The sequence below is a fragment of the Psittacula echo genome, assembly GCF_963264785.1.
Source record: "Psittacula echo genome assembly, chromosome: 5".
Taxonomy (NCBI): domain Eukaryota; kingdom Metazoa; phylum Chordata; class Aves; order Psittaciformes; family Psittacidae; genus Psittacula; species Psittacula echo.
In genome coordinates, this window is record NC_137739.1 from 48,960,659 (window position 1) to 48,978,210 (window position 17,552).

The window sequence follows — 17,552 nt, forward strand, 5'->3', positions numbered from 1 at the left end:
TGATAACACAGCATGACTGGTTATCTATCTTCAGGTGACCAGTATATCACCATCAAGAGTCAGGATTTTATCCAAGTAATGGTATGAGAGAGAGTTTGCAGAATAGTTCCTGAAGCCATGGTTCATCCTTGTGGCACAGGAAGTCTCTTATTTTCATGTATATTAAATATTAATCCCCAAATCAAAGAAAACATTTTACAGTGCACTATTACTGTGATAACTGAATGTCTGAAAGTCCGAAACAACTGAATATACACATTTGATAATGTATTATTGATATTAGATAGTACCAGGAACCAAAACAATAGAGCAGAACTCTTCAGTATGACTCAGTACAAAAAAAAATCAATTTGTGCTCAAGACAGCTTAGTCTGTTTCTGTCAATTCCCAACTTGAGACAAAAAGTAATGGCTATGGGCTTCTTCTAGATAAGGCCTCAAAATTTTATGTTTGACAGCTAAATTATTTCTAATTTAACTTACATGACAGAATTTTCCAGGATCAGCTCACCACATTGTGTTGTGTCTCATATAACATAGAATACTAATTTCCAAAATGGATGGGGCTCTCTGGTCTTAAGAGCTGCACAGTTCTTTGTTCCAAAAAGTAGAGATTTCTTCAAAAATCTTTATTATAATAACATTATTACAATTCAGTGTAAAAAATCTAGTTTTGGAAATTGCATCATGTCTTCTGGTTATTTTGATTGATTTTATCACTAGGATCAGAGCTAGGGCAGCTTGAATGTCTGAAGTTGCACTTTTGGGTCTGGCATACTAATACTGTGTCCAACAGCATTCTTCAGGTAGATTATTTTTCCTTTTAAAAATAACTTTTTTTAAAAAAAAATTATAACTTTTGGACTGAGACCTAGCATCCAGTATTGCACTGCCTGTCTGATACTGCCTTAATTTAAGGAAGGAGCCCAAATGATTATCTTGAGTGTCTGCTAGAGAAAGATGCAAGACTTGCATTGTAGCTAGAGGTTGACTACAACTGACATACTTTGTATGGTACGTATGAGAGGATGAGAAATAACAGAACCTGAAAATGGGCTAAAATAACCTTGTCTGGTTCTTCTTGCCTTTTCTATTATGAGGCCGCATTGTGTAATAAAAGTAACTAATTTCTCATAATCAACTTCCATGATAGAAATTAATAAGCCTGTTTAGCTTCTGGATTAGTTTTCCTGAAAGATGTTTCACATTATCTCTTTTGAGAAAAAAGAATTGGAACAAGGGGCCACCTTCTTTCTAGAATAATTATTTTGCATCCTTCACGATCTGACTTTTGTAGCTGGTGAAGGGGAAAATGATGTTATGATTGCAAATGCTTTGCTTACTACTGGCCACTAGAATAACAAAAATGGCTTTATGGAGGGATATTTAAAAATCCCACCCTAATCCACAAACCAAAAACCAACCACCAACTGCTCATGTGTATGTTGAAAAATCAGCATATAAAAGTTGCACTATGTATATTTGCTATGTACTGCTGACATTCTGGAGTGAAAATTAGGATAACAAAAGCCTAAGGCAGTGTAGGGCAGTTAGCTAATAAAAGATGCTGAAGCACTTATGAATTAATATGAAGCAGCTAATTTGTCTTTGTCCATTTTAATGCTAATCTTTTCGTATCACATCATCTCCCAGACACTGTTTCTTACTGCAGGGCAAACCTGTGCTGAGTCAGAAATGGCCAGGAAACACAACTACTTATCCCAATATGCTTGATGCTCTGAATCTATTCCTCTGCCTGTGTGAGTCTGGCACTACACAATTGTTTTCAATGTCTGTACATACTGTAGTGTAGAATTTTTTCTCCTGTACCATGTAACAGTTGTCCCATAGGATCGTTTCCAGCTGGTCTCTCTGTTGTTTGGTTTTTGAGTTTTTTGTTGTGGTTTTTTTTTTTTTTTTTTTGGTGAGCTCATAAAATGCTATGAGCCGGGAGTGTACAAATTTTGTGCAGTGTTTCAAGCAATACGTCACTATCCATCACAGTGTTTTGGTTTTTACATAAGCATGTATGGCGTATTTTCTTCAGTAGAGAAGTATTCTTTTCTCTCCAGATCAGCTTTCTAGGCTCAGTGTGACAATTCCAGTACTCAGTTAATTTCAGAGGAAGAGCTGTTTTTTTAAATTCTGCTCCTTCCCCCCCCGCTATTCGGATTGCAGTTAATGCTGGACAAGAACTATTGGGTATATTTTTAGATCCACTTGGTGCATGTGTAAAGATGCACAGTTGGTACTTCTTGAGATGTGAGCTCTTTCTCTGAAATAGAACTCTGCTTTGCTTCCAGTATTAATCCACTGATTAATTGTAGGACCATAATATTGTACAATTTCCACAGTTTATGAAATTCCTGGAATTGACAGTACAGGTGCAAATTGTTGATTTGATGAGTATACTGGATTTATACCCAAAGCTTTTATTCACATAGACTATCATACTAGTGGTTTTATATATATATAAACTTAAATGAATTTAGATCAGGGTCTTGGAGTTTATTGAAGCAGCTGAAGATGCTGAATAAGCCAAACTGAATTTTTCAGTTATGCTTTCTTTAAAAGGAAGTTGTTTGCAAGTTAAGGTCTTTTGTTGAGCTGTTCATGAAAGAAATACCTGAAAGGGGCCCTTTTTTGATCTTCCAAGTTCTTCTTTGGAGAATTGCATGCAAAAAACATGACAAGTAGAATGGCTGAAGCACCGCCTTACGTATATAAGGTGGTTGGGCAAAGGACTGAGACCTAGAGAGGAATTGTGGTCTACCACTTTAAAGACCTTTGGACAAAGAGCACACAGGAAATATAATGATTGCTTCCATTGGGAAAGAGGTTAGAGCTCTTTTGAAGAATAAAGAGGCCCAGGTTGTGAAAAACAGCAATATTTAAAGTTTCTGGATAGCATGGTCTTTAAACTGGTATAGAATCATAGTTAGGGTTGGAAAGCACCTTAAGATCATCTAGTTCCAGCCCCCCTGCCATGGGCACGGACATCTCCCACTATTTTATGGCCCCCCTTCCATCCTCCTGCTATCTTTTTTCAAAGATGAGACTCTCAGCCTGCTTAGTTTTTATTTGAACAGAGGTGATTACATATTTCTGTTTGTCCTTCAGAATGCCTTTTTTTGAACTCTTTTCCAGCCTCACTGTATTCCTTTTGTGGTGAGGGGGCCAGAATTGCACATGACATGCTTGATGTATACCATGGATTTCTATAGTGACGTAATTTTTTTTTTTCTGCATTATTTCTTATTCTTTTGCTAAATTTTCCTAAAATCTGATTTTCTTTTTGACTGCTACTGAGTATTAAACCAATGATTTTTTTTTTTTTTAATGGAACTTTGATAGTTTTCTGCATAGCAGAGGTTTCTGTGAGACTCTGCTTGTGATTTCTGTTTGTCTCCATGTGTTCTCCATTTTCCATTTATCACTACTGTTTCCAGCCTTTGTCTCAATTATTTGTCCATTCAAGAATCTTCCTCCTTATCCCATGGCTATTTAGATTCCTTTAGCTCTTGTCATTGGTTCTTGTCAAAAACATTTTGTGATCTGTTTGGAAAACTCCAATACTGTGGCTTTTCAAAAGCAGAGAAGGCTCTTCCAAAAGAAGGTTCAGATGAAAGAACATGTACACCACAATCACAATTTGGCTATTTCACCCTTGGCTCCTTGCAGATTGCTGGCTCCTGCAGATTGCAGAATGCCTAGACTTTGTGCTCTATCTGTTTTTTAGTCTCTCCTACTATGCTATTTCAGACAGATCCTTTGCAAAATTCTGCAGTCGAATTTCCACTTGTCCTGATTTGCTACAATATTTCCCAGTTTCTAGATAAACATTTGCCTTGTAAATTCTACATTTTCCTTCACCTTGGATTATAAAGAGAAACATCAGATACCAAGAGCATTTTTAGTCATTGCAGTGTCTTATATCCTGATTTAGAGACATAATTAGGAGCTCAAACATCTAGGGTGGGATTTCTGTGGTTAATCATTGGTGGTCTGGCTTTGCTACCATTGAAGCTTTGGGGATAGGCTCTTTAATGGACTTTAAATCAGTCACAATAAAAATTCTAATCATGAATCATGTTAATGTTCAGGCTTAATATTGTCATTGCTATGCAAGGCTTTTTGGTCCGTATCCTGCACAAGTTCAGGCAGTGTTGCATTCCCTATGAGGTATACCTTATAAGAGTCTACATACATCAAATAGGAAGCCCAACAGTGCTACATGAAAAATTTTCCCCTTATTGTCCACCTTGCTCAGATTTTTAGGTGTAATAGTATGATAATTGTAAAGGAAGTATTTTAGAAATGTGTTCACAGAGAATGGTATGAAGAGAAAAACTTTAATTGACTCTCTTAAAATTCAGTTCTTTAAGAGCTTTGTGAAATTGCTGTATTTCTTAAATCATGTAGGAAATCAGCAACAGAATCCATTTATGTGAATAGCGTTAATGCCATCAAATTTAAGTTTCTCTATATGTAGTTACTGATGTGATGTATATTAGGTTGTTGATGTACTGACACAGTTTATCTTTGCAGTAGATACAGCAGATTACACGGTCAAGGAAAGATGTAATGAGCCTTATAACTTGGCAGAGAATTCCTGACACTATTGAAATGGGGAAAACAAAAAACACCAAACCCCCCCGCTCCCTCCCCCCAAAAAAGGAAATGTAACTTGGCTGTGTGAGATATTCATTTCCACTGTATCTGTTTAGAAGATGAGCATCAATGAACTCATTAAATCTGATGTTAAAATTTACATCATTAGATTTCAAAGTCAGCAAGCAGACATAATTATTTAATGATGGAGTTTCTCTGGGGCTTGGGGGCCATTTTGGAGAATGGAATGAATTGACAGACAGGTGGCTGTATAATGCTTATGGCTGATTTTAACAATGTGTGACAGTAAGAAAAATTAGAACTCATTAACATTCACTCGGCCCAGTGTCTGCACCACTGATCAATGGTTGGACTACTGTATGGCTTAAAATGCTTAATGAAGCTTTGTTTGACAGGAACCAACTGCTGCTGAAGGAAAACGTGGATGATCCGATAGCTGGCAGAGTATATATGGCCCGCGCTTAATAGACAAGGCAAATGTGAATAATTGGGGAGCAGAATGATGGAGAGGAGTCTTGTGGTGATTGATGAACTATATTATGGTTGACACAGACATTCTGTGTTTTGCATAAAAGCGTTAGCATCTGATTGAGTGGAAAACTGGGGGAAAGTGAGATTGCTATGTGATTAGTGGAAGGTAATCAGCCATCTGTTAGGCATAATATACTTACTAAAGATGAAGATAGAGAGCATATGTGTGCATGTGCTTACACAGCAACTATCACCTTTTATAAAAGTATATATGAAAATATAGAACTGTATATAAAGACCTAGCATAAGGCAAATAAATACTATCAGTTCATCTATTTTTCTTCTCCCACCAAAAAGAGTAGAAAAAGTAAAGAAAGCTTGTAGCTATGTTTGTAATTCATAAACGTGTTGTCTTTCCAGCAGACTGAAACAGTAGCTTCAGAAGTAACAGAAGCAAATAATTTGAGGTGTATTTTTAAAAATAATGGCATCATAACTCTAACTTTGATTATGATGATGAAAATAAGGCCATGCCTGCAAAGTATTGAGAGATGAACTTTTTATTAATCAGGACATATGTATTTTCAGCTGTTCACCAGGAAATTTAATATAATCTGATTTATACAGCTATTTGAGGTACAAAAAGGATTTGGTTTAGAAGAAAGCTAGAGTCTGATATAATATTGCTTGCTTGCCGACCTAAAACTGTCAATGATGCTACCAGGATTTTGTGATGTAGACAGCAAGACTGAGCTTGGTTTTTCCTGTTTACAAAGACCTTTAGTGGTAGTAGAGGTCCTGCTTACAAGGAAATTAACCACTTCTTTACCTCTTTTCAAAAGTAATTTTTGCATAGCAGTGTATAAACAGCAACTCTAAAAAATGTATTGTTTTAATATGTGTTCTAACACTTATGATAGTGGTTTAAAATCCATTATCTGTACATCGCACAAAATCTGGAAAAACAAAATACTCCAGAAATATAACAAATTCTAAGGCCAGCATTTAAAATCAGTCACTTAAAATATCAAACACCACAATATATAACCCTAAAGTACTGTTGAACTTCAATTTAACATCTATTTGCATATTTTTTTAGCAACTGTTTTAATCCACTAGATGACAACTTGGAATACAGAATATTATTCTTCAACACACTTTTTCAAATTTCAAACTAAAATTGGTTTTGCTGAAATTTATCACATGCCACTGATGGTATATGATGCAAATACTGGAACTGCTGAAGAAGGACTTCTGTGTCCCATCTTGCTATTTCCACCTCCCCTCTTTCAGTATGAAAGTAATATTCTGAACATTGGAGGGGAAAGTGTATAACTATAGACAATAGATGCAAGTATCTGTCTGAGAATGGGGTGGAGAGCAGCTAATTTAGTCATCTCAGTAGCTGGTGTCTTAACACAACTTTATGAATGCAGTTCTCACAAGGCTGCTGACCTAGTTAGATATATAGAAGTCTGACTTGCACATGGTCAGTAAGCCACAAAGCAGAACATACTTCTGATCAAAAGTATTTTGGCAAGTTTTATAACTCCTAAATTGCTTAAAGTAGATATGTCTGTGAGTTTGCTGTTTCTGCTGGGCTTTGTTGTTTGCTATTTAGTGGTTCAACATTAGAATTTTCTGTAAAAACACCTCTGTGCCAGGGACTTTCCTCTTTTCCTTTCCTATCCAATGCATGGGAGTGACCGTATCCTGCACTCGGAATGCCTTGCCAGTGCAACTCATGGGTCTGTGCAGGCGTGAAAGGGGAATGATGTTGCCTTTGCCGCAGTTGTGGATGAGCTGGGGGAGGGATCGCAGGGTGGAGCTTACTGTTTCTCCAGTGATTTGTAGGAGCACCCCTGTGAATGCACGGCTCCAGTGTCAGCTTTCTCGGAGAACGCAGGAGGACCTTTCGGTTTTCCTTTCTCACAGCGTAGTTGGTGGTTGGTGCCTTTTTATTCTGCCAGGAAAGGATTTGATGAATCTCTGCCCTAGTGTTCAGATTCGGTCATTTCTAGCTGCGACAAGTAGCTCCTTTCAAGCATTTGTGAGCTTTTTTAAAGCTTTCCCAGAACTTGTTAATTTGTATCCACAGTGTGTTTTATTACCTTTGTAGTTTTTTTTTTTTTTTTTTTTTTTTTTTTTTTAAGAATGTGAAGAGAATGATGTATTTTAAAGTTTCCCCACATACTTGAAGTGTGGCAACTTGTGATCTGGCAGAAAGAAAAGGACTCAAAGGACTTGACTTTTAAGAGCAACTAGGATTAAGGAGGCATTAGCTGTAATGCGGGGGAGCCAGTTTATAGAGTCAAGCACATCGTAACAAAAAACAGGTCAGCAGGTTTCTAATGGTTGCTAATTGCAAACTCGGTGTATCAAAGCTAGAGCTAAGCTCTGCATGCAGCATGGACTAGCTTTTGTTTGCTTCTGCAGCAGCATGTTTTAATTTTTGTTCAGTAATTGCTTTAGTGTCCTTACTTGAGCTGAGTCATGTTGAAAAACTCTGCTAGAGTGCCAGGGTGGTTTTTTTTCAGTGGAAAACCTACTAAACAAGTGCTGCACTTCCAATGTTTCTGTATCATTTAGTGATTCAGGCATGTTTAATTTGCTAACAGTAGACATGTAGAAATAAGGACCACATGTGCTTCAGCAAAATTTTATTTTCAGGACTTAATAATGTGAAGAATATGCTTAAAGTAATATGATAGTTTTGGCTGTTAGAAGTTGATTTATACACTTTAAAGCTGGGGCTGTGATCAGCAGTGTCTAACAAAAATATTTTCAAAGTGAGTGATTTGTCTAACACTGTGTTTTGAATATGTGTGGCAACAGAATTTAAGTTGAAAAATGGGCAGTGAAAAGAGATGGACTTGAAAAATATACTCATCATCCTGAAATGCTAATTTCAGCCTTGCTGCAGAGCTTTTTATTTGTTAGCATTTAATTCTGAAGTCTTCAAAAATCAAACTAAGGGTTGGAAATTGTACAGCAAGTGCTGAGATCAACTGGAATCTTTTTTCATTCTCTTTCCTTGATTGCACAAATAGAAAATTTTGTTCTGAAGTGCCAAATTAATATTTACTAGCTTAGTATCTAGTTATAAATATTCTTTTGTGGGGGCAATGTGGAAACAGTATTTTACTACAGGACAGGAAATAAAATCAAAAATCAAATTAATATTAAATATAATCTTTTGTCCTTGCTGGCTATGATAAGTAGACTGGTGTTTGGCTACTTCCTTGGTACTCTCACTGCTTGCAGTAGTCATCTCTGGATGCTGAGACTCCACTTGAAATATTTAGCGATATAACTCAGTTGTCACAGTGTAGTTGATTTAATAGTGAAAGGCACTGGTTTCTCTTCTGCAATCTTACAGCTATTATGCTAAAAGCTAAAATGCAGTCTTTATAGAAAAGAGAGTAAACATGTAAAAATATGGAATACTCAAATTAGTAGTTGTATAACTGAGTTAATGGCAGTCTTTCTACTATGGAAAAGGAATGCAAGAAGAAGTTGTTAAAAATGTAATTGAAGTATTTCCAATATGCACTGGTTAAAGCAGTGAAAAGGACCCAATCTTCCTAATTCTCCTAATGTAGACTTACTGAATATAGCTTAGGTTTGCAAAGCATTGAAGATACTAAAGTTGTATGTCAAAGGCAGGCATGTGGCAAATTTGATTATCTCCAAAATTAGGTAAAACCCAGATCTCCTACTGAATTAAAGTTTACGTAATGTTTTAGATACTACTTAGCTCCAAACCAGGTGCATGCTGTTCTCTTCTGCATAGAAGCCTTCTATAAGTGTATACTGATGACACAGCTTTTGGGCTTTAGTAAAGCCACTCCTTCAGTAAATATTTTGACATTTGGAGTTCTTATTTCCAAATTTTGACAGAGATGTTGCTTATTGCAACAGTTTTTATCTAACAAAACTACAAGAATTTAAATGTCAAACTAAAAGCTGCCTACAATAAATCAACCAAGTGTTGTCCATATTTGCTTTAAATTTGTGTTCAAAACTTTTGTTGAACATGATCAGTAGTCAAGCGGACAGTTAGGAAGTCTGAATAAAACTAATGATAATTTGTCTTTCGTAAATTTCAGGCCATAGAATATGTTCTAATGCATGCTACTTTAAAATACTAGTCCTATATTAACTTGTGGAGTTGAGTAAATTTCTGCTAGCTTTATCAATGCTTAGTTTCTATTGCAGTTGTAGAAAATCAGCGTGTATTTTTCATCAGTGAAAACTGTCATTTCGAAAGTGATTTTCTACAATGAGAGAAATGCAGTATTTGTTGGTTTTCGCAAAAATAAACCCAACAAAACAAACTTGTTTGTTCAAATCAACACAGTTTGAAATATCTATTGATTCTTGATCTTCTGGTGTAGAAAAGCTAGCCTAGATAGAATAATTTGTATAAGATTACCATACCTCACAGACATTTCCATTTACTCTGTCTTGTGGGCATTTTTGTTGCAAAAATTTGTAACAGGCAGTCTCTTTTCCTTTTCTCTTTGCAGCTATTTTGGAATGAATTATGGTTTAGGCTTTCCCATGTTAGCAATGGATGTAGCGCTTTCTCCCATGACAACACAAGAACTGGATCCCATGCCATCTGACGCATCTCCTATGCTTATAAACATGACTCCAACAGTAGAACAAGATGGGGAACAGGATGTCATGAAGGAGCTTGATTCTGGTCAGCAGTATGAAAAGCCTCCTCCTCTGCACACTGGGGCCGATTGGAAGATTGTTCTCCACCTGCCAGAAATTGAGACCTGGCTTCGGATGACATCTGAAAGAGTCAGGGATCTGACATATTCTGTCCAGCAGGATTCGGATAGCAAGCATGTGGATGTGCACCTGGTACAGCTGAAGGTAGGATGAATTTCATATTGCAGACTTTTCAGTGAAGGTGATTCACTCAGATCTTCTACTTGCAAATTAAACAAAAGGGCTTTTCATAACTGCTGCAATATGACAGCCTATGTTAAGTGAATAAGTCCTTTTCAGGGAGATAATAGAAACTGTCATTCTCAGATCTTTTTGCAACATTCCTTACTCATCACTTAATTCAACAGTCACAAGCACATTAACAAACATGTCCACACTCCAAGAGCAGCTAATACAACCTGACCAGACAGATCAGAAATGCTCAGAAATGGTCGTATTTATTTTAACAGGATTTAGTACCTAAACCTCCCAAATTTGTGTCCCAATATGCATGGCTACTCATCTGAAGACTAAGCAAATTTCAGCGGCAGTAGGGTGGAAAGGTGATCTAATGTTTGGCCTTTTAGTCACATAAAGGCTATGCTCAAGATTGAACTCAGGTGGGACTACATACAAAATTGTATGTAAACATGTAGAATATTTTTTCAGGTCTGAGTCATGGTAAGAAATGTGAAGTGAAAGGAATTGAATAGTAACAAACAGTAAATCAACCTTCACCTCACACCAGCAAGAAAATGTACTAGCAAAACTGGACTTTGTCCCCCCAAATCTGTATCTTATGTAAGCTGAAAGAGCAACAATCTCCCCACATCCTGACAACTGAAGACAAGTACCTTTAAACAATTTTCTCTGTCTTGGTCCCAGATTTAAATTTTGATGATGAATCTTTAAAGATATTAAAGAAATTCCAGGTGAAATTCGAACAAATAGTGTTTAGGACTGTATTTTTATGTTTGTCTGCATTGCTTGGTTTGCTGCAGCAGATGAAGCATGCTTTTGAAGATGGCAATCTCCAAAAATAGCAGGCAAATATTATCTCTTCAGACTAAGCTGTCTTCAGCATTGCATTCTGAGGCCTGTTTATGTGAACATAGTCTTCCTTCATACTCAGCGCAATGGTATTTTATCTGTGTTTATTTTAGGACTGGAGCTGTAGTCTGTCTTAAAGTACAACTCTGTGTACTAGCGCTAACCACAGAGCAGTTGTACTGTAATCAGTTCTAACCAAGGAGAAAGCCAGTCCTGAGGTTTTTTTATGGTTCCGCTACTTTTCTGGAAAATTTGGGGTAGATATTGCTAGCCTTTGATGAGAGAAAGGACCATGTCCACAGCATGCAGTAGGGTTTAGCAAATATGCCTGAAACGTATTTCATAACAAAACTTGCTGGACTCATTGCCAGTTCTGATCTGGAATTGCTTGTGGCCATCTTAGTGCACTGCTGAGCTGAAACGAAAGGACTGAGGGGCTTGTGGACGGTATTTGCACACAGCTTTGTCCTGCCTTAGAGCACAGACAACTGATTTGTGTCAACTTACAGAATAAGAATATTCTGTACACATAACTCATCCTCATACATCCACTAAAATGTTTTATGTCCAAATGGAGGTCAGTGAATGAATAACATTCTCCTTTTTAGTATTTATTTGTGAAGCTGCAACTGTCAATGGTAGCTCATAAAATACTTTCCTAATGTTTTCTTCTATGTGAGTGGTTGCTGTAGCACCTAGGGATTGTTTGGATCTAAGAAGAAATCTTTTTGATGTAACTGTAAAAAAGGACAAAAGAATAACATGAATAAATCTCAATTATCTGGTCTGCCAGCCTGGGGGGGCTGTCATTGACGCTGTCAAATATTCTATGTACAGACTGGACTCACAGGGAATTGTTCTTTTCCTGTGTGTTTATACACATGTGTATCTGTGTGTGTGCACGATTATGAATTGTATTTGAAGATATTTTTAAAATATTTGATATATTTTTAATTTTTTCACAAGTAACATAAAAAAGCTTTCAGCAAGATCTGCAATAGTAAAAAATGCAGCAAAGTCTTAATAAATGCATTAGAGATGTGTACAGAATTTCTGCAACCTTTAAATCTGTATAAAGACAAAAACAAGACTGTAAAAGCAAGTGTTGTGGAAATGCTTTTGTTCAGACTTCAGCTATATTTTAAATTGTTTATCTTTGTATCCTTCTGCATTATATATCTTGATGAAAATCAGCTAAGCAAAAAACAACAAACAAAACCTCAGAGCCTCTTTTTATATTCCTTCTGTGCTCTGATAATTCCCCTGGAGAGGTTCCTCCAACTGATCTGGGTCCTTCTGGAATTGTTGTGCCCATGCTGGACACAATGCTCAATGTGAAGCTTCACCATTGCTGAGTAGGCTGGAGAAAGTATTTTATGTGTTTACCAAATAACACATGCCATCTTAGTGTATCTTTTATATTATTTGTTTTTCCCACAGCAGCAGGAGATGTTTGATTCATTTTCAGCTCGTGATTCACTCTAATGCCCAAACTTCTTTGCTGCACTATGGATTTTCATTTCTCTTATCCATTATATATGTGAAATATTACGTGTAAGATTTTGCCTTTGTCTGTTACTGAGTTTATTTTATCAGTTTGTTAGTGGTTTGTTTTTTTTTTTTCTTTTTTCGGTGTTCCGTTTCTCAAGCGCGTCCATGATTTTTTTCAGTTTCTTCTGGTGTGTTTGAAGTATCTCCCCCAAAGCACACACTGCTTATTTAAGAGGCCTTTTTTCCACTATTTTGTCAAAATCATAAAGATAAAAATGAATGTTACAGACTGAGGGACTCAGGAAGAAAATCTATAACGTAATAGTTTCTGAGTATAATTATTAGCCTGCAAATGCAATAGTAAGGCAAACAAGTTTTTATTTTGTCATAGTTTGTTTTCCTCAGCCAGGAGAGGTCCAGTTCCCTTTTTATGCAGCTTTCTATTCATTTTGGATGTTTAAAGTTTATTTTCTTCCTCTGGCTGTCAGTTGGCTCATGGTGATAGGGCTGATGTGAGGATGTAGGCCATAGCAGACCTTTCATATTATTCCTTGGAAAATTGCTCAAGAAACAGATCATCTCTTTCTCTGGTGAATATTTAGTCTGTATCTCAGTTGCAGATTGGTCTATGCTTCTGCTCTTTCTGTAATGAAGAACGTTGTTTCTGTGTTGTGGCTTGTTCCCTGAGGATTTTGGTGTTTGCTGCCAATCTCTTTTTGTGCTACATAACTTAGGGTTTTACTAGCCATCACTGATCCTTTGAAAAATACTTGTTTCTCTCACTTTTGCAATGCCCTTTCTTAGAACTAGCCATGCAGCATGAGTGGGAGGCTTGTCTTATGTTGTCCCTTGGGAAATTTCCTGGAAAGCTCAGCTTCACATGAGTGCTTCAGTAAGCTAGATGCATGAACCATAACTCTCAGGGTTTTGGAGTGCGCTATATTAGTCATTTATCTGGTCATCACTCTTAACGCAAGCTGTGCTAAGATACATTTACATCTCTAACACATCCAGTATAGCTGTTACCAATTGCAAATATTTGTAAAAGAGATGGAAAAAAATGCTTTTACTACAAGCAAATTTAGAGTGCTCTCTCTGTCCTTGTGTTGTGTGAACGTGCTGAGATGCTTTCATGATCCATTTAGCTTATTTTATGCTGAATAAAATATGCTTGCTTTCACAGTGAGTTCTTTCTTGGAATCCTCCTGATGTCCAACTTGGATTCAATTCCAACTCTTCTGCTTTACTTTATATCCCTTAACACTCTCAGGGAAGGATTTTGCAATTCAACTCATTGTTTGCTTCTTTCTATCTTTCTGGGGAAAAAAAGCCCATCAAACCTCAAACAAAAAAAAAAAACCAACCCCCCTGTCAATTTGGATGATCTAGCATAATCTTTTGTATTTAAGATGTCTGTTAACTTCTAACTTATTGTGGAGAGAATCACTACACCACCAATGCAAAAGGGTACTGTAAGACTGTAGGTGTCTTTCTCATCCTCTCCTCTTGAATTCAGTAGGCTTTTAATAATTAGCTAATATTAAATATTGCTGGGTTAATGAATAAATACTGAAGGCCGGGCCAAATAATTTTTCTGAGTACTTTTCAACTTTTTTTTTTTTTTTTTTTTTATTTCCCTGTATCAATTCCTTTTCAAGAGCAAAAATCAGTATTTCCTTCAGATGTTAAAATAACTCAAGGCTGAGTCTGGAAGATAAGTTCATAAGTTCAATTTCTTATAGTTTGAAACTCAGAACTGTCTTTATCATAACCTGTAAGTGGACTTACTCAATGCTAGCAGCACTGCTGGAGTACCTCATCTACTACATGTCTTTTTGTCACACTAGAAACAGGGCTTTTCTTTCTTCTCACTTTTGATTTGATGACTCTCAATGGTTCTATTATGTTAAGGCTTGTGACAACATACTTTGCTTCTGCAGTTGTACAGCTTTTCATCTGTGCTACCTAAACTACCTTTAAGTGCACAGGTAAAGTTTTCTCAGAGTCTGAATCTGTAAACTGTATTGACAACACTGTATCATAAGAGAAGTTGGAGAGCATTGAACTGTATTCTATATAGAGTGCAATCCTGGAGACATTGCACATGCTGTTTGCTCACCTACCAGGTCAGTGCCTTAAAGGATAAAACTAATGACCAAGTAAGTGTCAATTTTCCAGGTACTAATTACATTTGGAAATTCTATGCAAAGTTGCTCAGACTTGCCAGGACTGGTGGTAGTCTAAGTTCAGAAATGCAAAATTTTAGGCAGCTGGATACTTGTAATGGAATGAGCAACAGAGGTGTACCTGTGGTATTTAGATATTCACAAACTCAATGAGCAACATGATTCAAAAAAGGAGCCAGGAGACCAGCATGGTTAAACAAGGAACTGCTGGGCAAACTCATGTGGAAAAAGAGAATCTATGGATTATGGAAGGAGGGGCTGGCCACTTGGGAGGAATATAGGACAGTTGTTAGAGGATGTAGGGAGACAATTAGGACAGCTAAGGCCTCCTTGGAACTTAATCTTGCAAGTCGGGTTAAGGACAATAGAAAGGGCTTCTTCAAATACATAGTGGATAAAACTAACACAAGAGGCAATATAGGCCCACTGCTGAACGAGGTGGGTGCCCTGGAGACAGAGAATATAAAGAAGGCAGAGGTGCTGAATGCCTTCTTTGCCTCTGTCTTTACTCCTGCAGACTCTCCCCGGGGCCCCCAGATTCCTATAGCCCCAGAAGGAGTCAGGATAAAGGAGGAGTTTGCTTTGGTAGATGAGGATTGGGTTAGGGATCAGTTAAGCAATCTGGACATCTATAAATCGATGGGTCCGGATGGAATACACCCACGGGTGCTGAGGGAGCTGGCGGAGGTCATTGCTAGGCCACTCTCCATCATCTTTGGTAAGTCGTGGGAAACAGGAGAGGTGCCTGAGGATTGGAGGATGGCAAATGTCACACCAGTCTATAAGAAGGGCAAAAAGGAGGACCTGGGTAATTATAGACGGGTCAGCCTTACCTCCATCCCTGGAAAGGTGATGGAACAACTTATTCTTGACACCATCTCTAGACATATCAAGGATGAGGGGGTCATTAAGAGTAGCCAACATGATTTTACCAAGGGGAAGTCATGTTTGACCAACCTTATAGCCCTCTATGAGAAAGTAACTAGGTGGATGGATGATGGTAGAGCGGTAGATGTGGTTTGTCTTGATTTCAGTAAGGCATTTGATACTGTCTCCCACAGCATCCTCACAGATAAGCTAAGGAAGTGTGGGCTTGATGATCAGGTAGTGAGGTGGATCAAGAAGTGGTTGAAAGGAAGAAGGCAGAGAGTTGTGGTCAATGGGGCAGAATCTAGCTGGAGGTCTGTGACTAGTGGAGTCCCTCAGGGGTCGGTGCTGGGACCAGTGCTGTTTAATATTTTCATCAACGACTTGGATGAGGGAACTGAACGTACCCTCAGCAAGTTCACTGATGACACTAAACTGGGAGGAGTGGCTGACACACCAGAAGGCTGTGCTGCCATTCAGCAAGACCTGGACAGGTTGGAGAGTTGGGTGGGGAGAAACTTGATGAAATTCAACATGGGCAAGTGTAGAGTCTTGCATCTGGGGAGGAACAACCCCATGTACCAGTACAGGTTGGGGGTTGACCTGCTGGAAGGTAGTGAAGGGGAAAGGGACCTTGGGGTCCTGGTGGATAGGAGGATGACCATGAGCCAGTGATGTGCCCTTGTGGCCAAGAAGGCCAATGGCATCCTAGGGTGCATTAGAAAGGGTGTGGTCAGTACGTCAAGAGAGGTTCTCCTCCCCCTCTACTCTGCCTTGGTGAGGCCGCATCTGGAATATTGTGTCCAGTTCTGGGCCCCTCAGTTCAAGAAGGACAGGGACCTGCTGGAGAGAGTCCAGAGCAGAGCCACAAAGATGATTAAGGGAGTGGAACATCTCCCTTATGAGGAGAGGCTGAGGGAGCTGGGTCTCTTTAGCTTGGAGAAGAGGAGACTGAGGGGTGACCTCATCAATGTTTACAAATATGTAAAGGGTGAATGTCAGGATGATGGAGCTAGGCTTTTCTCAGTGATGTCCAGTGATAGGACAAGGGGTAATGGGTGTAAAGTGGAGCATAAGAGGTTCCATGTGAACATCAGGAAAAACTTCTTTACTGTGAGAGTGACAGAGCACTGGAACAGGTTGCCCAGGGGGGTTGTGGAGTCTCCTACGTTGGAGATACTCAAGGCCTGGCTGGACAAGTTCCTGTGTGATGTACTCTAGGTTACCCTGCTCTTGCAGGGGGGTTGGACTAGATGATCTTTTGAGGTCCCTTCCAACCCTTGGGATTCTGTGGTTCTGTGATTCAGGACTGCATTGCCGCCTACGTTCTGTCCTAATGTTTATTCTGCTCTGGTCATTAAAGTCTGTTAAGAATGCATTCCTGAAGGCCCAGTCTTAAGTTCCTAATGAAAAAAAAAAAATAAGTTGCTCTATTTGCTTATAACATTTTTCAACAAATGCATGAATTTATTGGGTTACTGCTAGTTATGAATTACTGTTAATGCTGAAACCATTTTTGGTGTTACAAATATTTTATACTAAGTAAGTACATGTTAAGCCTATGTAGGCTTTTAACATGGTTTTAAAACTTCAAATATCTGACTAGTGCAAGTGACAATATTGGTTTATTAATAATCAGACTGTTTTTCAACAGTAAGTTTAAAAAAAAATGTTTGTAAGCTAATTTTAAGTTATGCTCTAGTGTAGTTGTAGATAATGCTGACACTTCAAAATTAAATTTTATGCTTTTAATGTTTAGCTAATGCACATTAATAACTATTTTTTAAGCAAATAATGGCAGGTTAACACAATAATTTTTTAAAAATAGGTGGATTTAAACTGTGCCATGTAACCTAATAGGAAAACAGCTTCCGCCTTCTTCTGTCAGTATTGTTCAGTCTGCGCAGATACAGTGAAGTTAAACTGATTTTCATTCTCCTCTTAGAATTTAATAACTAAGTCTATTAATATAAACCATATTTGTGCAAACTCATTGCCCTCTGATCATCTGCTGGGGTGCTATAGGAGAAAGTATGAACACAGAAAGAGCTTACATACTTTACTGGAGATTCAGTTGCCTTTTAAAGAAAGCTGGTTTTGCTGGAAAAATGAGAACTACTTAGTTAGTCTGCTG

At 37.9% G+C, this 17,552-nt stretch overlaps 1 protein-coding gene across 2 annotated transcripts in view; it reads left to right on the forward strand.

Annotated features, from left to right (window-relative positions):
• Positions 1-9,641: 9,641 nt before the first annotated feature.
• AKAP6 (A-kinase anchoring protein 6) overlaps positions 9,642-17,552 on the forward strand; it is a gene marked incomplete at its 5' end in the record, with an annotated part of 232,019 nt that continues 224,108 nt past the window's right edge. Inside the window, one exon of one of the 2 annotated variants that reach the window (XM_080617231.1) lies at positions 9,642-9,989. In XM_080617231.1, the coding sequence (XP_080473357.1) occupies positions 9,642-9,989 (348 nt within the window). The remainder of the gene's footprint in view (positions 9,990-17,552) is intronic. The other variant, XM_080617230.1, reaches the window with a different exon arrangement.